This window comes from Leucopleurus acutus, assembly GCF_964270905.1.
Source record: "Leucopleurus acutus genome assembly, chromosome: 20".
Classification (NCBI taxonomy): domain Eukaryota; kingdom Metazoa; phylum Chordata; class Mammalia; order Artiodactyla; family Delphinidae; genus Leucopleurus; species Leucopleurus acutus.
In genome coordinates this window covers 7,812,029-7,834,533 of record NC_139162.1, presented here as the reverse complement: position 1 = coordinate 7,834,533, position 22,505 = coordinate 7,812,029, and the positions used below count along the sequence as shown (strand labels likewise).

General features: G+C 46.6%; 1 protein-coding gene across 1 annotated transcript in view; it reads right to left on the bottom strand.

Annotated features, from left to right (window-relative positions):
* CDYL2 (chromodomain Y like 2) overlaps nucleotides 1-22,505 on the bottom strand; it is a gene marked incomplete at both ends in the record, with an annotated part of 187,211 nt that overhangs the window by 17,361 nt on the left and 147,345 nt on the right. Inside the window, one exon of the mRNA XM_082863025.1 lies at nucleotides 5,119-5,336. Coding sequence (XP_082719151.1) covers nucleotides 5,119-5,336 — 218 coding nt within the window. The remainder of the gene's footprint in view (nucleotides 1-5,118; nucleotides 5,337-22,505) is intronic.

Here is a 22,505-nt window from a genome sequence, read left to right as displayed (position 1 = left end):
TGCCACAACTATGGAGCCCACATGCTGCAACTACTGAAGCCCGTGCACCTAGAGCCCATGCTCCGCAACAAGAGAAACCACCGTGATGAGAAGCCCACAAACAACGAAGAGTAGACCCTGCTCACCACAGCTAGAGAAAGCCCATGCACAGCAACGAAGACCCAACACAGCCAAAAAAAAAAAAAAAAGAGCTTCAATAAAATAGTATTCTACTCATCTGTTTAGCCCTATAACACCAGGAAATTGTGCATGTAACAGAATTTAATAAATGTTTGTTGGACTGAGTGAATGGTACAGTGTTTACCTCCTCAAGAAGTTTAGAGTCTAATGGAGGCAATCAGACATTTCACAAATTACCACACAGCTACACATACACTGATAACTGGGATGTGTTCCAGGAGGGAGAGTGCAGAGGCCATGAGAGACAGACATAACCTGGTCCAGGAAGGGAGGGAAGACTTCCCTGTGGAAGCGGTGGCTGAGCTGAGATCCTTAGGAACAGCAAGGTTCAGCTAAGCCAGGAGGGAAGGAAGGCTGCTTTAGTCAGAAAGACAGGCATGTACAAAGGCCCTGGGGCAGGTGTGAGCATGAAAGAAAGCCAGGGTGACTGGAGTGCAGCAAGAGAAGAGTGGAAGTCCCAAATCCTTTCCTGAGATTCACTGCCCCTGCTCTGCACTTGCTAGCCATGTGATGTGAGATGAGGCTGGAGGGTCAGAAGCACCAGCCTCACCAGCAACATTAGTTAAGGGTTTTGATTCTTATCAAGAACCATCAAGAGCCATTGATGTCTTTGAAGTGCGTGTGTGTTGGGGGGCGGGTGACTTGATTGTATTTGCATTTCCAACAGATCACTCTGTCTTCTGAAGAACGGATGACAGGGCAGGAAACATGACAGTGGGCAGACTTGTTAGTAGGTTATTACAATAGTGCAGACAAAATAGCTAGTAGTGTGGACTCTCATGTTTGTGATGGAAACAGAAGGAAACATATGAGAGCTATTTAAGAACGAACTGGCTTGCAGATGGTGTGGATATAGCAGGTATGATCAAGAGGGTGTGAGGTGTGCCCCCGTGGAGGGTGGTGATCTGTCTGCCGAGGCTGGGAGCCACCAAGAAAAGCAGGAGCAGAGTGAGGGCCTGAGGTCCTCTCCTAATGGGAAAGTGAATGAGCTTTTAATCACCAAGACACTGGACAATCTATTTTTCTGGCTCTTTCCTTCAGGGGCATTTTCATTATTTGCCTGGCTCTTTGCTATATTTCAGACAGGAGAAATATTACAACACACCTGCTGGCCTCAGAATCTAGTTAATACACCCAGTAACGTGTGAATTTCTGCCCATGAGGCCGATCCAGCCAATGTCACATATACAACTAGAAAAAGAATTCAGTTATGACTGTGAAGGAGGCCTCCTTCCAGTCCCTCCACAAACGCGCAGGGCTGGGCCTGCTGGTGGCTGTTAAGTCACCTCCATTTCATCTTAACAATGATAGGAACATTCACTGAATACCTCCTGGGTGCCAGGGACACTGAGAGCCTCTTTTCCAGATATTATCTCTAATCCCACAGGGAAGATACTGTATAATTTCTGTAAGCGAGAATGCTCAGAGAAGGAAAGTAATCCCAAGGTAACAGAAGAGGTAAATTAGTGGAAGGAGGGTTCAGACCCGGTCTGCTAGGCTCCTGCGCTAACTCTGTACCCCTCCCTAACGCCACCTCCTCATTTCAACAGGACCTTCATTTCGGGGCTACTTTACCCCGTTAGCCGATTTATCCATACAGTCAATCCACTTCGGCTGCTGAGAGAGCTGAAAACACCCGATCAATGACTGTTTCTCCATCTTCCTCCTGTTCTGTTACTGACAGACACCAGTTAGGAGTAAACCCCCTAATTAACCAAGCCCGCGGCTCGGGAGGTGAGAACCCGGGCACCTTAAATCACTTGAATGCCACACGTTCCTGTGATGAGAAGGCAACAGTTAGTACACAGAGCTGCTCCAAAGAGACAGAATGAGCTGGGAGACTTCTCATTTATTCGGTTTATCAGAGGAAAATACTGCACCTTTTTCAAGCACGCTTTTTGTTTTTTTTAACTACATTTATTTATTTTTGGCTGCGTTGTGTCTTTGTTGCTGTGCGTGGGCTTTCTCTAGTTGCAGCGAGCAGGGGCTACTCTTTGTTGCGGTGTGCGGGCTTCTCATTGCAGTGGCATCTCTTGTTGCGGAGCACGGGCTCTAGGCACGCAGGCTTCAGTAGTTGTGGCACGTGGGCTCAGCAGTTGTGGCTCGCAGGCTCTAGAGCACAGGCTCAGTAGTTGTGGCACACGGGCTTAGCTGCTCCACGGCATGTGGGGTCTTCCCGTGTCCCCTGCATTGGCAGGCAGATTCTTAACCACTGTGCCACCATGGAAGTCCCAAGCACCCTTTTTAAAAGTAGTGAAAAAAAATCTAAGAAAAAAAATCTAAGCAGAATCGGTCTCGTGTGAATGTTTCATGATGAGCTTAAAATAACAAGGCTTCCAGGTGTATAAACAGGTGAAGGGCGGCCTTTGGGGTAAAGCACAGACCCCAGGCTCTGAGTCCTACACAGAGGTCTACACAGCAGAGAACCCTGAGGTGCTTCTGCTGAAGGTGGAGGGGGGAGAGACCCCCAAAACACCATGCTTAGAAGAGAGGCAACGAGCAACCAGCAGCCCCCCCTAACTCCATAGGCTTGAGCCGCTCTCTTCCCTCACAGGTTGACAAGCATTCCTGACTGTCACCCCACAATCCCGAAAAAGAGCCACAGTCTATGTAAATCATAATGACAAGACACGTGATTGCAAGTTCAAGGACACAGCACCTCCCACTCCACCCACTTCAGGGGCCACCCTGAGCGCACTGGACGTACTGGGCAGTGCCAGGCCACCTAGCCATCTCCATCTGGCTGGGCGGCCACTCCTTGACTGTGTCCCACCTAAAAGAAAACACACCCCTGTGGTTCACCCTCCAGGTCTGCATTGCTATGGTGGACACTGGAGTGCAGGATATCAAGGGACAGGAAAAGGGGGTTTGCACTGAACTGTCTTCAATGGGCCAGGCGCTGGGCTGAGGGCCAGGACAAAAGGACGGGTGAAAGTGGTGAGGGCCTTGCCCTCCTGAAGCTCTGTGACCCCAGGCCTGTTCAGTTCCCTAGGCCTACCCTGTCTCCTCTGTAAGAGGTGGATCATAATAACCCTACATCAGAAGGGGACTGGTGGGATGAAATGGGACAAATAGCAAATATAAAGCCTGAAGAGCCACTACTAGCCACACCATGGTCGTTTTTGTCACTGATCACTCTACGCCCTGCCCAGGTGGTTCCAGTTGGAGAAGACTGCTTAGATGCATGTTTTCCTACATTTGCACCGTTAACAATCTCTTCATTGCCCCCTACTAAGTATCCCATATTCTGAATGGTGTTGTCTACCTAACTGCATTGAGCATTCCCTGTTTCCCTGTTCTATTCATCTAAGACATAAGTAGGATTAGCATTTTAAAAAGTAATAGAGGGCGCTTCCCTGGTGGCGCAGTGGTTGAGAGTCCGCCTGCTGATGCAGGGGATGCGGGTTCGTGCCCCGGTCCGGGAAGATTCCACACGCCGCGGAGCGGCTGGGCCCGTGAGCCATGGCCGCTGAGCCTGTGCTCCGTAACGAGAGAGGCCACAACAGTGAGAGGCCTGCGTACCACAAAAAAAAAAAAAAAAAAAGTAATAGAGGAAAAAGATAAATTGGACTTCACCAACATTTTAAAAATTGTATATCAAAGACTACTATCTAGAAAGGAAAAAGACAACCCATAGAATGGAAGTATCATAGCTCTGATAAGGGTCTAGTATCCAGAACATACAGAGAAGGCTCAAAACTCAACAACAACAACAACAAAAATCCAATTCTTAAAACTAGGCAAAGGATTTGAATAGACATCTCTCCAAAGAAGGTAGACAAATGGCCAACAGGCACCTGAGAAGATGCCCAACATCATCAGTCACTAGGAAAATGCAAATCAAAACCACAATGAGACAGCACCTCACTCCCACTAAAATGGCTATAATAGAAAAGACAGACAATAATAAGTGCTGACAAAGATATGGAGAAATTGGGACCTTCACATACCACTGGTGGGGATGTAAAATGGTCCAGCCACTGGGGAAAATAGTTTGGCAGTTCCTCAAAAAGTCAAATATGGAGTTACTATATGACCCAGCAATTCCATAATCAGGAATATATCCAAGAAAACTGAAAACATATGTTCACACAAAAACACATACACCAATGTCCATAACATTATTTTTCATGATAGCCCAAAGTGGAGACAATCCAAATGTCCCTCAACTGGAGAACTAATGGACAAAATGTGGCCTATCCACACATGGAAGAGGAATGAAGCACTGATCATGCCACCACATGTAGAAAGCCCCAAAACACTGTGCTGCGTGAAAGAAGCCAGTCACGGAAGACCATGTACTGTAGGATTCCACGCACATGAAATGTCCAAAATAGGTAAATCCAGAGAGACAGAAAGGAGATTAGTGGCTGCCGGGGACTTGGGCCGGGGGAGAATGGGGTGACTGTTAATGGGCACAGGGTTTCCTTTGGGGGTGATGGAAATGTTCTGGAATTAGTGCCGATGGTTGCACAACCTTGTGAATATACTAAACACCACTGAATGGTACGTTTTAAAAGGGTAAAATTGATGGCATGTGAATTACATCTCAATTAAAAAAACTATAAGCGAGCTGAGTGAATATAATTCCATCTAAAGCAACGAAATTTGACATGCTGATTATAATGCAGTCTCACTGGAAAAGCCCAAGATATGATGCTTGGTTTCTGGGGCTAATACTGACTAATTCTGGGACCACAATCAGCTTATTGAATCTCTCTGTTTACCGAGGTCTTCGTCTTCAAAATGGGATAATATGGTTACTGGTCGTAAAGATCAGACGGATAACGTATGTAAGGTGATCAGTAAATGGGGTCCCGCGGTCAAGTCTGCACGAGTGTCGGCTGTCTCCATCCACTCCTGAGGGCACAGAGAGAGAGCCAGCGCCCTACTGTGACTGCCTCAGAGTGACACCCACCCCCCATCCTGCCCCCTCACCTCAGGGGTCAGTGCGTTGTTGTCCGAGGTCTGGCTGGAGAGCAGGATGTGCGTGAAGCCCTCTTCCTTCCGCACGACAATGTCCCGAAAGCGACAGTTGCTTTCGTTCTGGCGGACGCTGTACCTGAGCCTCTTGTCAAAGACGTAGTCCTTCTCCGCTTCCAGCTTCCTCTTCACCGAGCTGTGCAGGTTTAGTCCCCCGTTGGTCAGAGCAGAGCCTTCCAAAATCAGAGGAACAAAGTGAGAAACTGACTGGGGAACAGTCACACAGGAGTGTGATCAGAGAACGCTCAGATTTTCATGGAAAGGGGCCGATGTGGCTGGGGCCCGTGTGCAGCTCTGTTCTGGGTGGTGAAGGGCCTGGGACTTAACGGCTACATCTCCAAACTTGGACGAGCACAGAGAGGGCTCTCTGTGAATGACCCCATGCAATCCTTGATTCCCTCTCCCACTCATCCATCCGAGAGCACCCAGCTTCTGCTTGGATGCTTTCAGCAACGGGGAACCCGACAATGGCCACGAAACAAAACAAACAAACAGAACCAAAAAACTGCAGCTTTACTCATAATAACCCCAAATCAGAAGCAACCAATATTCCCTTTACTAGGTGAACGGATAAACAAACTCTGGTTCATTCACACAAAAGAATATTTGGCATACGAAGAAATTCATTATCAAGCCCCAAAAATACGTGAATGAATCTGAAATGCGTATTACTAAGAAGCTGCTCTGAAAAGGCTACACATTACATGATTCCAATTATGTGACATTCTAGAAAAGGCAAAAGTAGAGAAACAGTAAAAAGATCAGTGGTTGCCAGGGGTTCAGGTGCAATAAGAGGAGGGTGGAATTGGTGAAGCGTAGGGGATATTTTTAGGGCAGTGAAACTACTCTGTATGATACTATGATGGTGAATATGAGACATAAAGCATTTGTCGAAACCTGAAGAACTACAGCATAGACAGTGAACCTTAAAGTACGCAAATTTTTTTAAAAAAATTGAGAGATGGGGGGAATCCAAGGATGGAATGCAGAATGTGATAAAAGAAGCTAACTGTATGACAAATGTATGAAACCACCTCCCTGAAGCGGGCGGGGGAAGGCGCTGACCTAAGTAACTTTAGGAATGAGTGGAGTCTGTAAAATTAAAGGCAAAATAACCCGCACAGAAGCAGTGTACTCCAGCTGATAAAGTTGATCACATGGAGGTAAGTACGAGTTAACAATTCTGACACCACACATGAACGCTGGAGTTGAACAATTACATAAATGGATGGCAGATGGGGAGAAGAAGGTTTTTCAGTGTTGGAGTGGCAGTTTAGGGGCTAGAATGAGCAACGTGGTAATGGATGAGCACTGAAGACCTCAGTATGAACTCAATACAGATACAGATGGTTACCTTCAGAAATATTTACGGATAAGCGTGTACAAACAGGTTAGTATATACATGTGTATTTCCTTGCTCTGTCAGCTGAGAGGGCCCAGAGTCTGACATCCCAATAGCAGTGAGCACACCTGGGGCCCAGAGCTTGGTTTCATTCTCAATAAAAGGAACCAGGGCTCTCTGGAGAGATGGCCGATTCCAGGACTGGGGCAAGAAACATGCAAGATAAGCTTGCAGAGGCTGAAAGGACGGAAGTACTAAAAAAAAAACACACAATAAATAAATAATAATGACGACAACCTTCACAATGATGGGGGTATGTCAAAAGGACACAGGAGCCAAGTGAAAGAGCTCCCCATGGCCAAAGACGGCAGAATTTGAGCAACGACATAAAGTTGTATGTGTTGCATTATAGTTGGAAGCACGAAATAAATCTCCATGAGTCCATACTGATATAATTAAGTGAGATTGAATAAATGAATAAATGGGAGACAAGAGCCAAATCTCCCATGGAGAAGAATTCCAAACAGTTTATGTAGATGCTCTGCTCTCAAGGGGGTAGAACATAACTTCTTTAAGGGCGGGCTGCACAGAGTGACTTCCTGCCAAATGGTGTGGAAAGTTGGGGGGCTCAGGGGGGAGAGTAACAGTGGAGAAACCTGACTGTGGCAGATGGAGAAGTCAAAGCCTTGTTGGCCACGTGATCAAGACCAACAGCAACAGGGATAAGTCATGGCGTGGTGTGCACCCCTGACACGATGTGAGGAGAAGGGTGCTGGACCTCTGGGGTCTTCCTCTCAGGAACCTACAACCCCAGTCTAATCATGCAAAAAAGGTCAGACAAATCCCAATGGAGGAGAGTTCTACAAAATACCTGATCAGTACACTTCAAAACTGTGAAGGTCATTAAAAACCAGGAAAGCCTGAGAAACTGTCACAGTGCAGAGGATCCTAAGGAAACTTGACGACTAAATGTGATGTGGGATCAGGATCTCGGAACAGACGTTCGGATAAGGTATGGACTTTAGTTGGTAATGATGCAGCAATAGCAGTTCATCGGCTGTAACAAATGTACTACACTAGTGAAGAAGCTCATAATAACAGGAGAGACTGAGTACGGGGTATACATGAACTCTATTAGCTTTCCAAATTTTCTGGAAATCCAAAGAAGTGAAGTTTATTTTAAAGAGTATATTTTAAAATTAAGTTAACTTTAAAAAACAAAACAAAACAAAAAACCCCCAAGAGAACCACTTCCCAGGTAATTCTGACATACAGGCAGGTTTGAGACCCTGGACCAGTGGCTCTTACACTTTTTTTTTTTTAAAGATCATGAACATCTTTGAAACACACCTATCTACCTACCTATCTATCTATCTATCTATCTATCTTGGCTGTGCCGGGTCTTAGTTGCAGCATGTGGGATCTTTCAGTTGCAGCATGCAGACTTCTTAGTTGCAGCATGCGGACTTCTTAGTTTTATCATGCAAACTCTTAGTTGCAGCATGCATGCGGACCTAGTTCCCTGACCAGCGATCAACCCCAGGCCCCATGCATTGGGAGTGTGGAGTCTTACCACACTCCCACACTTACCACACTGGACCACCAGGGAAGTCCCCAGTTGTTCTTACACTTGAACAGGCATCCGGATCACCTGGAGAACTGTTAAACCAGCCTGCTGGGTCCACCCCATGCTGCTGCCCCTGCTGCAGCGACCAGGCTTTGAGAACCAGGGTCTGGATAACATCAAGGTGGACTCAGATTCTTAGTTAGCATGGGGGGTCTTGGAATCTCAAGAACCAAGTCAAAGGCAGGGACCAGGAAATGCTTCCCTGGACCCTTTCCCTGCATACCCCGTCCCCACCCAGACGAGCGCCCAGCCCCAAAGGGGCACAGAAGCAGCAGTGCCTGTGTCACCTGACAGCCTCCAAGAAGCCTCCTCAGTTTGTACTTTTCCATTACCCACAGCAACTGGGCTTCGTCAAACACCATGATGTGGGTAAATGATTCAATGAACTCCGGAAAGTAAACGCGAGCATTTAATTAAAAGCCTTGTGTAAAGGGAGCTGTTTCTTCAGGGTCAACCTCAAAACCTCCAGCTCCTCAGAAGCTTCCTAATTAGAGCTGGCAGATCCGTGCTGGGGACCTGCTGGCAGAGGTCAGCGCATCATGGGAGCTGCTCTCAGCGGCCACCAGCTCTTGGCCGTGAGAAGTCAGTGCTTGGGAAGATCAGTGCTACCCGGGGCTGGGAGAGGTCTGATTAAACTCCTGCCCCACAACCAAGTCAAGGTGCTGCTTTACAGTCATATTAAGGAGGAGGACCTGAGGGTTACCTTTTCTGAGCAGCTCTGTACGCTGCCTCTAAATTCCTCAACAGTCCTACAAAACTGCCATTCTTACTCCACTTTGCAGATAAGGAAAAGTGAGTAACTTGCTGGGAGCCATGAAGGTTTAAAGTGGCAGAGCCAGGATTAGCGGCAGCTGCCTCTCCTTTTCTCCATTCATTCAAAATCTAATTAGGGGCTTCCCTGGTGGTGCAGTGGTTAAGAATCCGCCTGCCAATGCAGGGGACACGGGTTCGAGCCCTGGTCCAGGAAGATCCCACATGCCGCAGAGCAACAAAGCCCGTGCACCACAGCTACTGAGCCTGCGCTCTAGAGCCCGTGAGCCACAACTACTGAGCCTGTAAGCCACAACTATTGAGCCCTCGAGCCACAACTACTGAGCCCGTGTGCCACAACTACTGAGCCCGCGCGCCACAACTACTGAGCCCGCGCACCCAGAGCCCATGCTCCGCAACAGGAGAAGCCACCGCAATGAGAAGCCTGCGCACCGCAACGAAGAGTAGCCCCTGCTCACCGCAACTAGAGAAAGCCCGCGCACAGCAACAAAGACCCAACGCAGCCAAAAATAAAAATAGATAAATTTAAAAAAATCTAATTAGTTACCACCTCCTATGGGCCAGCTATAACACTAGGTGTTGGAGATGAAACAAAAATCAGAGAAATAAGGTCCATGCCGTCCCAGAGCTTGCTTCAGGCATGGGCGATGGAAAGTAAACAAGCAGACTTAGTTAAAACAATGACAGATGGGAAAAGATAGGGTGACATGATAACAAATATTGGGTGGGGGGTTCTCTGTGGAGGAGCCCATGGTCTTTCTGTTAAAGCATAAGGGGATATCAAGACGGTATGGTACTGGCACAAAAACAGAAAGATAGATCAATGGAACAGGATAGAAAGCCCAGAGATAAACCCATGCACATATGGACACCTTATCTTTGATAAAGGTGGCAGTAATGTACAATGCAGAAAGGACAGCCTCTTCAATAAGTGGTGCTGGGAAAACTGGACAGGTACATGTAAAAGTATGAGATTAGATCACTCCCTAACACCATACACAAAAATAAGCTCAAAATGGATTAAAGACCTAAATGTAAGGCCAGAAACCATTAAACTCTTAGAGGAAAACATAGGCAGAACACTCTATGACATAAATCACAGCAAGATCCTTTCTGACCCACCTCCTAGAGTAATGGAAATAAAAACAAAAATAAACAAATGGGACCTAATGAAACTTCAAAGCTTTTGCACAGCAAAGGAAACCATAAACAGGACCAAAAGACAACCCTCAGAATGGGAGAAAATATTTGCAAATGAAGCAACCAACAAAGGATTAATCTCCAAAATTTACAAGCAGCTCATGCAGCTCAATAACAAGAAAACAAACAACCCAATCCAAAAATGGGGAGAAGACCTAAATAGACATTTCTCCGAAGAAGATATACAGACTGCCAACAAACACATGAAAGAATGCTCAACATCACTAATTATTAAAGAAATGCAAATCAAAACTACAATGAGATATCATCTCACACCAGTCAGAATGGCCATCATCAAAAAATCTAGAAACAATAAATGCTGGAGAGGGTGTGGAGAAAAGGGAACCCTCTTGCACTGTTGGTGGGAATGTAAAATGATACAGCCACTGTGGAGAAGAGTATGGAGGTTCCTTAAAAAACTACAAATAGAACTACCATATGACCCAGCAATCCCACTACTGGGCATATACCCTGAGAAAACCAAAATTCAAAAAGAGTCATGTACCAAAATGTTCATTGCAGCTCTATTTACAATAGCCCGGAGATGGAAACAACCTAAGTGCCCGTCATCGGATGAATGGATAAAGAAGATGTGGCACATATATACAATGGAATATTACTCAGCCATAAAAAGAAACGAAATTGAGCTATTTGTAATGAGGTGGATAGACCTAGAGTCTGTCATACAGAGTGAAGTAAGTCAGAAAGAAAAAGACAAATACCGTATGCTAACACATATATATGGAATTTAAGAAAAAAAATGTCATGAAGAACCTAGGGGTAAAGCAGGAATAAAGACGCAGACCTCCTAGAGAACGGACTTGAGGTTATGGGGAGGGGGAAGGGTGAGCTGTGACAGGGCGAGAGAGAGTCATGGGCATATACACACTAACAAACGTAGTAAGGTAGATAGCTAGTGGGAAGCAGCCGCATGGCACAGGGATATTGGCTCGGTGCTTTGGGACAGTCTGGAGGGGTGGGATAGGGAGGGTGGGAGGGAGGGAGACGCAACAGGGAAGACATATGGGAACATATGTTTATGTATGACTGATTCACTTTGTTATAAAGCAGAAACTAACACACCATTGTAAAGCAATTATACCCCAATAAAGATGTTAAAAAAAAAAAAAAAGTATAAGGGGAAGCAGCCCTTAAGGAACCATCTGACCAAATAATCCATAAAACTATGTGAGGAAAACAGACCTGTTTATTCTCTGTTAGGACACATGGCTCACATCTCCAATGGTGACTTGGAAGATGCACCATCTCTGGGCCAGGGAAGAGAGGAAGCCTCTGTGAGCGCCCGGATTCACTCACGTACAGCTGCGTTAAGTTACCTTTCTGGACCTAACTCTGACCTCACACGGAGGTGCTCTCAAGCCCACTCCTCTTCTGGGGCACCGTGCCTCTGGAGAGATGGGGGCAGGCTGGCAGGGAAGGCACCAAGGGAAACAGAACATGCCGGAAGCATAGAAGTTTGGGGCTTTGCAGCCAGACAGCACGGGAATCCCAGCCCTGTGTTTGCTCATCAGGAGAAGCCAGGAAGCCACACGAGCCCTCGAGTGTCGTCTCCTCTGTCAGAAGATGCGGTTAGTGGTACCTGCTTTTCATGGTTGTTCGGAGCTAATTTAATTAAGGAACCATATGGGATTAGCAAGTGCCTGGCTCATTCTAGGCACTGCAGAAATGTTAGCTGAAGGATGCCAAGTCATTCCAAAAATGAGGAATTAGCTGGTGAGTCCTTGCAGCCCCGCCTCTCGCGCTCGCAGCCCCACACACTCCCTCCAAGCCCGGGGAACAGACCCAGGAGAGATGGGTGAACACCCTGGTGAGCCCGAAGGCCAGAGTGAAAACCCAGTGGTGGCGGCGTTCAAAGCCCCGCACCCCGTCCTCTCAGGGCTGCGAGGCTGGAGGTCACTATCCCTCCTCTGTGCCCTCACTTCCCGCACGCGGATGACTGCGAAGTGAAGGGACACGTGCTGTGCTTCTGGGACAAAGGAACCCTCCCCCCCCCCCCCCCGCCCCTGAATCAGGCTAGTTTCCTTCCTTCCACTCCCTTCAAGCCTTCTCACATTCCTTCCTTCAGAGTACAAAGGAGTATTTCCCATTAGGAAGCCTCCATAAAATCACGCTCTGACACAGCCCCTCTGCTCCAGACGTGCAGAGGTGACAGAGACAACACTGGGCTCACAAACAACCATCCCTTTGTGTGTGTGGCAGAGCATCAGCACGAGGCTCGCCACAGGGGTGGGGGCCAGGAGTGCTGGGCGGGAAGGGGACCCGGGGGGCAGCAGAAACCAAGCCTCCCACTCGAGACGGGAGGAGGGACCCAGGGGATGGAAGCCAGGCGATGGCGTGATGCCCTCCCACGAAGGCAGAACGACAGTGACAAAACCACGTGCTGTCCACGGCCAAGGCTTTCTCGGGAGCTCCGGGCCAGGTGGAGGGAGAAAGAGGAAGCAAAGAAAGACAAAAACCAACTTCCCTCTTGAAATGAGCCTGTACACCAAAATTCTGAAATAGGGAGATATTGAATGCTCAGAATTCTAGCCAATGAAATCAATACTGGTGACATGAATGAATCCAAATCAGATAAATTGAATACTATGAGACAATCTGACAAGGACTTTAGAATAGGAATGTTTCAAATGCTAAAAGTGATAGATGTGAGAAAAAGAGCCATTTAACATAAATAAGACATTCTCAGACAAAAGCACAGAAAGGAAAAGAGCACAGGGGCAAGGCAAAGAGCTAATGAGAAAGCAAATGACAAACAGGAAGAAATTTGCGTATCACAGATAAAAGATCCTCAAATTGTAAAGAAATTTTAAACAGTGAGGACAAGAAGACCAAAATTCTTCCAGGGAAAAAAACGGACAGAAGACGTGGACAGACAATCCACAAATACTACATAAAAATAGCTCTTAAACGTAAAGAAAGATTTCCTCTTCACTCCAAAGAATAATGCAAACTAAAACTCATAATAAAAGAAATGAAAGTTAAACCTACACTGAGATACCACTTCTTACCCATTCACTGGGCGAAAGTTCAGAATCTTGACAGTATACTCTTCTAGAGAGGATGTGGGGAGCTGGGCATTCTCTTAATTGTGGGTGGAATGCAAAGGGGTACAACCACTATGGAAGGGAATTTGGCGACATGTGAGAAAACTGTTCATGCATGTACTCCCAACATAGCAATCCCACTTCTGGAAACATAACATAAAAATATACCAAAAAAAAAAATATATATATATTTATTATTATTATTGCTATTATTATTATTATATATATTTTTCCTCACAGCATTATTCACAACTGCAAAATATTGGAACTACCTAAACTTCCAAGCATAGATTAGGGATGTAAACTATGGTGTATCCACACAAAGGAATACTATGCAGCTGTAAAAAGAATGAAAACTATTTCTATGAATGAATGAGTGATTTCCAAAACATACCTTCAAGTAAAGAGAGGCAAGGTATAAGAGTATTTTACCTTTAGTATAAGAAAGAAGGGAAAATAGATAAATCTGTTTATTTTTGCAAAAAGAAACAGAGGAAGAATAAGTCAGAAAACAATGAAACTGGACATCCACAGTGGTTGACAGAATAGAGCAGAAGGGATGGGGAAGGAGTATAGTTCTCTCCTACGCTTCTCTGAGTATAGCTGACCCTTGAACAACGCAAGGGTTAAGGGCACCAACCCCATGCAGTAGAAAATCTGCATATAACTTTACAGTTGGTCCTCTGTGTCCACAGTTCTGCATCCGTGGATGCGACCAACCATGGATCACGTAGTACTTATGTATTCAAGGGGAGGATGATCAATACAGATAACTTTTGGACTCAATATAATGACTTATACACCCTCAAACAAATCTTGAATTCTTCTTAGTGGGTTTGCTTTTCGTAAGGGTAAGGGTGGAGCAATTCTAAAATTATTTTAGGAGAATTATAGGGTGAGCAAATGAGTAATTGTATGATGTTATGGAGAAAGCAGCGTTCTCTCTGTGGAAGAAGGGACACACAAATATGGAATGTGGGAAGGCAAGGAAGAACTCAGTAGGATTAGAATGAAACTGGAGGTATCAGTATGAACTCATGGCTTTTAAAATTATATCTATTTCCTAGCTCCATTAGCTGAAAGGGCTTAGAAAAAATGAAGATCTCATAGCAATGAGCACACTTAGACCCCAGATGTTGGCTTCTAAATACCACCCCCACTAAAATAATCCAGGACTTCCCAGAGAAATGGCTGCTTCCAGGGCTGGGACAGGCAAGGTACAAAGTGGGCTGGAAAGTCTTATTGTACCTGGAAGTAAGGAAGTGACCAAAAAAATAACCAGGCATGTCAAAAGGACATATGAGGCAGCTTGGAGGGGTTCCCATTGGCCAAATCTAGGACAATTTGAACATAAAAGTAAGTAAGGGGAAGAAATGGATTATAAACCATTGCATAAAATAATAATCTTCAAGTCTGAACTGATAATAGATAGAGATGATGATGATAGATAGATAGATAGATGAGAGGGAGGGAGGGAGGGAGGGAGGAAGGAAGGAAGGGAAGAAGGAACGAGATGGATGGGTAAGACAGAGGAAATAACATCATATCATGTATTTCAGTGGAGATGAATAACTTGAATCTAGTCTTAAGGAAACATCAGACAGACTCAAAATGCGGAACACTCTGTAAAATAACTGGATGGTAGTCTTCAAAAATGCCAGTGTTACTGAAGACAATGGAAGACCAAGGAACTGCTCCAGATTAAAGGGAACTAAAGAGACATGACAACTAAAGTCATCATAGGATTCTGACCTGGATTCTATACTGGAGGGAAAAATAATCTAAAGAACACTACTGGGATAATAGGAAAAAAATGGAGTAAGAACCAAAGATTAGGGCTTCCCTGGTGGCGCAGTGGTTGAGAGTCCGCCTGCCGATGCAGGGGACACGGGTTCGTGCCCCGGTCCGGGAAGATCCCACATGCTGTGGAGCGGCTGGGCCCGTGAGCCATGGCTGCTGAGCCTGCGCATCCGGAGCCTGTGCTCCACAACGGGAGAGGCCACAGCAGTGAGAGGCCCGCATACCGCAAAAAAAAAAAAAACCAAAGATTAGATAAAAGGATTCTATCAATGTTGAATTTCTTGGATTTCGTAACTGTACTGTGTTGACTTGAGAATATTCTTTTTCTTAGAAATACCTATACTAAATATCACTGGGGACGGAGGGAGGGATAAATTAGGAGTTTAGCACAGGGAACTATATTCAATATCTTATAATAACCTATAATGGAAAAGAATCTGAAAAACAATATATATATGTATATATGTGTGTGTGTGTGTGTATACACACACATATATGAAAACCTGAATCACTCTGCTGTACGCCTGAAACTAACACCACATTGTAAATCAACTATACCTCAGTAAAAACAAACAAACATAAAACAAACCACAAAAAATATTACTGGGTAAAGAGGCATGATGTATGCAATCTACACTCAAATGGTTCAGAAAAAGAATAATAATTTGTATATAATCTGTATAATCATTTGTATATAAGTTCTAAGTGTGTACATATGTGTGAGTCTATATATATACATGTAGAGAAACACACATACACATACAGAGAAAGAGACAGCAAATGTGGCGAAACGTTAAAAACTGGTAAATCCAAAAAGGATTACAATGTTTGATATAAGTTTGAAATTATTTTCAACTTATTATTTACAAGCAGTGAAAGAGGGCTGAAAAAAATGAACTATCATCAAAATGCTGAGAGAAAATAACTATCAACCAAGAATTTTATACCCAGCTAAAACCACATTTAAAGGACCGAGAAATGGGTATTTTCAGATACCCCAAAACTAAAAGAGTTTATCTACCACAGACTCTAAAAGAATTATAAAGAGAAACTTCAGCAAATCAAAAAGTTAATTCATAGGAAGACAAGAGATAAAAGAAACACAGTTGATTATTTTTAATTTAGTAAATGTAATTCCTGGCTGCAAAAATGATAAAAATAGTTTTTGGTGTTTAACAACACTGACTGGACAAAACAAAAACAAGAGGCTCATTGAGAAGTTAAAACCAAGTAGGGCCCTCCTTGTTATATCAAGAGGAGGATATCACATCTATTAGAAAAAAAAATTCATAGTTGAGTATGTATGCTAAAATTTAAGAATACAAATACTATCTATGGTTAGCTTCTAAGTCAGTTCAGGGAGACGGAATATATAAAATGTACCAATTCACTTTAAAAGTATGAAAAGGGTAGGGGCTGGGGATGGGAGAGCGAGCAGAGAAACAAAATGATAATATTAAAATGCAAAATAGAATAGAAAAAAAATCCAAATATATTAATAATCACATTAATTGCTGAGCAGGTTAGACTCCTATATTAAAAGATAGAGATGATCAGATTGGAGAAAAGAATAAAAGATCCAGGTGTGTGGAAGATTCCCTAAGGAGAGACTCTTGCAGACTGAAAAAGGCATCTCAACTCAGCTAGCAGGAGAAGGAAACCTGCCCAATCAACTGAGAAATGGTGGAAATACTCAAGAAGTGTCAAGAAATGGTGCACAGTTGTCACTGTGCGGCAGGAAGAGGTGTGTCAGAAAATGCACTGCAGTTTGTAAGACACCCGAAGAGAAACAGAAGCTGTCCCGGGACGAGGGGTGAGCTTTCTGGGAGGACAGAGGGTAAAGTTCTGGGGGAGGCCACAGAGGACTGGACAGACGAGGGACAGACCACAGGACACCGCTGCACGCAGCATTAGCCACTCCAGGCAGGGCTCAGCGTCCATGCCTACGTTCTCCACCAGGAACATGTCAAACCCCAGCACCGAAGAGCACCAAGCTTCCTCTGGACATCGAGGAAGGAAGGAGGAGTTCAGACAGGGCACCAAAGGATGCTACCCCCAGGGGAGGGTGCGTCCTCTGTGCTGGTTTCACACTCGATTCCTCACCATAATGGAATAATCCTATTTTGTTGAATGCTTATTGTGTGATTCACATAGCTTACATCACCCAATCCTAAGAAGAACCCTATAAGACATCTTTTCAGCCACATTTTAGAGGTGAGAAAAGCAAAACCGAAGGTCATGCCACTAGGAAGGGTCAGAATAGCGTTCAAACTCTAAGAATCTTGACTTCAAAAGTGATGCCTGAGGGCTTCCCTGGTGGCGCAGTGGTTGAGAGTCCGCCTGCCGATGCAGGGGCCACGGGTTCGTGCCCCGGTCCGGGAAGATCCCACATGCCGCGGAGCGCCTGGGCCCGTGGGCCATGGCCGCTGAGCCTGCGCGTCCGGAGCCTGTGCTCCGCAACGGGAGAGGCCACAACAGTGAGAGGCCCGCGTACCGCAAAAAAAAAAAAAAAAAAAAAAAAAGTGATGCTTGACTCAAGCAACAGGACTCGGAAACCTAACACTGGTCTCGGGCCCTCCCGCTGGTGCTGGTGCTGGTGCTGGCGCTGAGGGATATTCTGCTTTTCTTCCCACGAGCCCACTGAACAAAGGAGGAAGGAGAATCTGGGTGCCACACCTGGCTCCAGTGTCACATGCAACTGTTACCAAGCCGAGCTCGTTTTACTGCATCATCATCATCTCTGCACCTGCCTGATGTCTCCACCTAACGGCGGGCTCTTTGGGGACGAACCTGAGAGCCACTCGCTCTGTGTCTGCAGGACTGAGCACAGTGCCTGGAAGGCAGCACTGCTCAGCGCAGCGTCCATCAAGCGAATGAATGAGCAGAAGACAAACAACGGAAAGTAACTGGAGCAGCCTCCTCACACCACATGGCGGCCTCGCATTTAACACTCCTGATTTTGAAACACGTTCCTTGTTCATTTCCCAGCCTCTTGGCCACACTTCCAAATCCTGGTATTAGTCGCACACATAGGAGCGTCTGTTTCCTGAAATCAGGTTGCTCTCACACCTAGATGACTAACTCTCGTACTTACATCACACCTGGCCCTCCTGCTTCACAACAGCCGGGCAAGACCTCACCTCTCAGAGATGCCCAGGGAGAGAACACGGTGTGAGCGCTATGCAGTTTCCTTCCCTTGCGAAGAATATAGTAACACTTTTTTGGGGTGTGAGCCATCAGGACACAGAAGGAAGACATCTCAAGGCCAGGGTCGCTCTCTCCCGGAATGCCCTTCCTCCCTTGCCCACCTGGTAATGGTCTCCTCACCATTCTCAACGCAGCTCTGCTGTGACCCGCTTAGGAATTCTTCCAGAGCAGCAGCTAATCCCTCTTCTAGTGGCTGCTGGTACATCCTTTTTTTTTTTTTTTTAACAGCCTTTACTGCCGCTCCCTCCATCCATTCAGCATGCAGTTCATGAGTGTCTAGGACAAACCTGGCTCCTGGGATACACTGATGGGCAGAGAGATGGATCCTGTGCTTAAGAACTTACAGTCTGATTCAGCGCTGTCCTAGAGAACCCCCTACAATGCTGGAAAGGTTTGATACCTGCACTGCTCAACAGAGTAGCCAACAGCTACATATGGCTACTGAAACTTAAAAACTTTCGTCTAATTTTAACGTACTGAGTTCTAACTTTAACCACATGTGGCCGGTAGCTGCCATACTGGACAGTGCAGGTAATCACGCGGCAGGATAATTACCTTGCGTACGTTGCAAATCCTGACATGGCTTTTCTGGCACATCTGGCTCCCTCTTCACCTGCACACAGATTCTTAAACGTAAGAGCCATGTTAGCCATTCCTGTATCTTTAGACTCAGTGCAACGCAGCACACAGAAGTGGCTCAATCGCTGCTGAATAAATGAATGGGTGGACAAAGGAGCAAGTGCTGAACACATAACAGAGGACCTAGAGAAGTTTCTGTCTCCTAACCAAAACTGGGAGGGTGAGAGCGAGAGGCTGGAGAGCAGGGTAAGGAAATTGTGTCGGATCTGCTGCTGTCCCCGTAAAAAGGTGCGAATTTAGGCACTTCCCTTCTGGTCCTTCTCCCCCAGCATCCCAGTCACGATCACTATCTTGGGAAGCAGACGCGATTCACAGAGATAAGGGAGGGCTGGGAGCCCCCAGAGAGCGCTTCACACTGGAGCGCCTTCAGCTGCAAGCTGGGGAGGGGCTGGGCAGAGGGGGGGCTTAAAATAAGCGAGAGAGAGGACTCATCAGTTCCGCAGTGGAGGGAAACCGCCCTCTGCTGACTGCGGGATTAGGGTTTCCCAGCTGCAGTTCTCAGAAGGGAAAGTGATAGTCTTTGCGCTTGAGAACCATTTCCTGGTCTGTGGCTCACTCACCGGAGATCCCTAAAGCGTGGACCGGTCTGAGGGTGCACTGGGAGGGGAAGTATGAGAGTGCAGAGTTACCGCACCGGGGCCTTCTTGTCTCTGCCCGGCAGAAGGAATGAGGTGTCACCAACAGATCCCGCAGGTAGGGACAGCAGCGCCTTTCCACAGAAGCGGTGCCGGGGGTCAGATCTCGAGAGGTGGGTGGGCCGGGGGCAGTGTGAAGTTGAAAACACCCTCCAATCACTCCACCCACTCGTGTGATGAGAGTTCAAAGGGCCCAACGTACACTCAGTACTTGCACCAGTCACTTCACAGCTGGTCACTGTCCCAGCCCCTAACTGTCACCATGGACAGAATCCCTGATCTCAGAGCTGAATTCAATAGCAAGGCTTGAATTTACAGGTACCTTAAAAAAAAAAAAACTTATTAAAGCCATTATGCTAAGTGAAATAAGTCAGAGAAAGACAAATACTGTATATCACTTATATGTGGGATCTGAAAAAATACAACAAACTAGTGAATGTTACCAAAAATGCAGACTCAGACATAAAGAACAAACTAGTGGGGCTTCCCTGGTGGCGCAGTGGTTGGGAGTCCGCCTGCCGATGCAGGGGACACGGGTTCGTGTCCCGGTCCGGGAAGTTCCCACATGCCGCGGAGAGGCTGGGCCCGTGAGCCATGGCCGCTGAGCCTGCGCGTCCGGAGCCTATGCTCTGCAACAGGAGAGGCCACAACAGTGAGAGCCCCGCGTGCCGCAAACAAAACAAAACAAAACAAAAGAACAAACTAGTGGTTACCAGTGGTGGGGAAGGGGCAGTATAGGTGCTGGAAAGTGGGAGGCACAAACTATTGGGTGTAATCAGGCTCAGAGATGTACTGTACAACATGGGGGATATAGAGCCAATATTCTGTAATAACTATCAATGGACTGTAACCTTTAAAACTGTATTAAAAAATAAATTAGCCAAATTAAAAAAAAAATCTTCTTTAGCCATGTTAGTCACCCTCTGGCATGTTAGAATCATGCCTTATAAAATCTATACACTAGGAATTTCAAGAAAGCTTAGGCTCCCAAATCACTTCAAAGTGTCAGGAGTGATGACAGTCATACATCTTACGATGTCTATTGTCAGTTGTCTAAATGTTTTAAACAGCGGAGCCTGAATTCAAAATGTAAAATAACCTGACTAAAAGGAAACTTTTCTACAGGTGAAATCACAGCTCCTGTGTTAAACCCCACCCAAGGCCATGCCGATCCTCAAAGCACTGTTAGACCAGAATCCTGGCACCCGGCAAAAGACCCCCTAGGGTCTCCAAAGCAGAGAGCGACCCCACCGAAAGGTCATTTTCTCATCTGTTTCTGTCACTCCTCTGCTCACAAACTCTACCTCCTGGCCTCACCCTATTTTCGAACCTCATCTCCCACTCCTACCCCTGAAACACCCTGATTTCCAGGATGACGTGAAGTTTCCTGCTTCTGGGCCGTCTTCAGCTGCCCCTTGGCCCAGAATGCTGCTTCCGTCCACCTTCACAGCTGGAATCCTCGGGGCCACCTGAAATGCTTCTCTTCCAGGCAGCTGACTCTTCTTCCCCAGGAATAGCCACCCCCGGGGGCCCCGACGGTGGTCTGTCTGGGGTCTTCCTGAGCGCTCAGCACACTCGGGCTTGCAGCTGGCCATCTGGGAGCATCTGATCCCTTAATTAGTTTAATAAGTTCTTTGTAAGATGAGGCTTGTTATCTCTAATCCCCAGTTCCCAACACACAGTGGGTACAAAGTAAATGCCTCTTTTTCCCAACTGAACTGTAGGAAAAAATAACGATCTCAGAAGGCTAATGATCTCGGAAGAGCCAACTCTGACTACCGTTGAGGACACAAGTGACAGGGTCAGGCGTCCTACCACCCAGAAGGGGGGCCTCTTGACTTTGCCTTGCTGGTTGACATGAACGGAATGACAATGAATATCCTAGTGTTGATGAGAAGGCAACAGGGCATATGGCGGTAGGGAGGAAAGCGTGCCTTTGAGTAAAGGGAGGGGCCCCAGCAGCAGCAAACCTGCCACCTAAGAAAGGAGAGAAGAGAAATTAACATCCACCAGCACTGCCTGTGTGCAGGGACTCACCATTTAATCCTTTGTGGTGGGTACTGTTATCCCCCTAGGACAGAGGTGAAAACCAAGGCTTCAAAGCTGGAAACACTTGCCTAGAGTCACTGGCTCAACAACAGGCAGTCTGTACTGGAACTCACAGACCCTCTGTCTCCAAAGCCCACCCCTCACTCTTTCCCGTCTCTTCCTCACCACGATGCCTCCAAAACCCACAACAACCTTACAGGAGAAATCCCGAAGCCCTTTATGTAAGTAGTCCTGCTGTTGAGAAGTCCGCTGCCTTTTCTCTTCCACGGCGAAGGACTACACAAAATACAGAACATGTGACCCGAATGAAACACACTCTGCTGAAAAGGACATGCAGTGCCCTTGACGGAGGACAGGCAGGGTCTGAGCCCAGGGGCTTAATTAGGAGCCGGTGAGACTGCGTGAATATTAAGGGTGGAGAAAGAGGCGCAGCCAGCAGGGCCATGGGCAGGTGGTGAGAACAACTGTCACACAAAACTCTGGAAAGGGAATCCTTCAGGCGCTATCAAGAGCCCTGACAAAACCTCGGCTCTCCATGCCACGTTACCAGGAGCAGGCGTGCAATGTGAGAACGTGAGACAGTCCGCCTGGGGTGGGAGGTGCAATGGGTGGACCTGACAGACGTGCGACGATTCACAGGGGCTCAGGACCCCCACGTCTCCAAGCAGGAGAGGCTCCCTGCTTCTCTCTCTGGTCCATCCATTCATTCACCCCCTCATTCGGTGGGTGTTTCTGAAGCACCTCCTATGTGCCCGGCAGTGTTAGGTGTTGGAGCTACAAGTGGAAGCAAACCTAGAGACCATCCCTGCCCTCATGAGCTGACAATCCAGAGAGGGAGGCAGCGGCTCTTCAAGAAATCAGGCTGCGACCATTACAAACCGAGGTACGTGCTGTCAGTGAGGAAACACGGTTCTAGGTGTGGATAAAACGGGAAGCTGACCTACCCTGGGAGTCAGGGGAGTTTCCATGGGGGGGACTGCTGCTTCGTGAGCCATGAAGGATGAGCA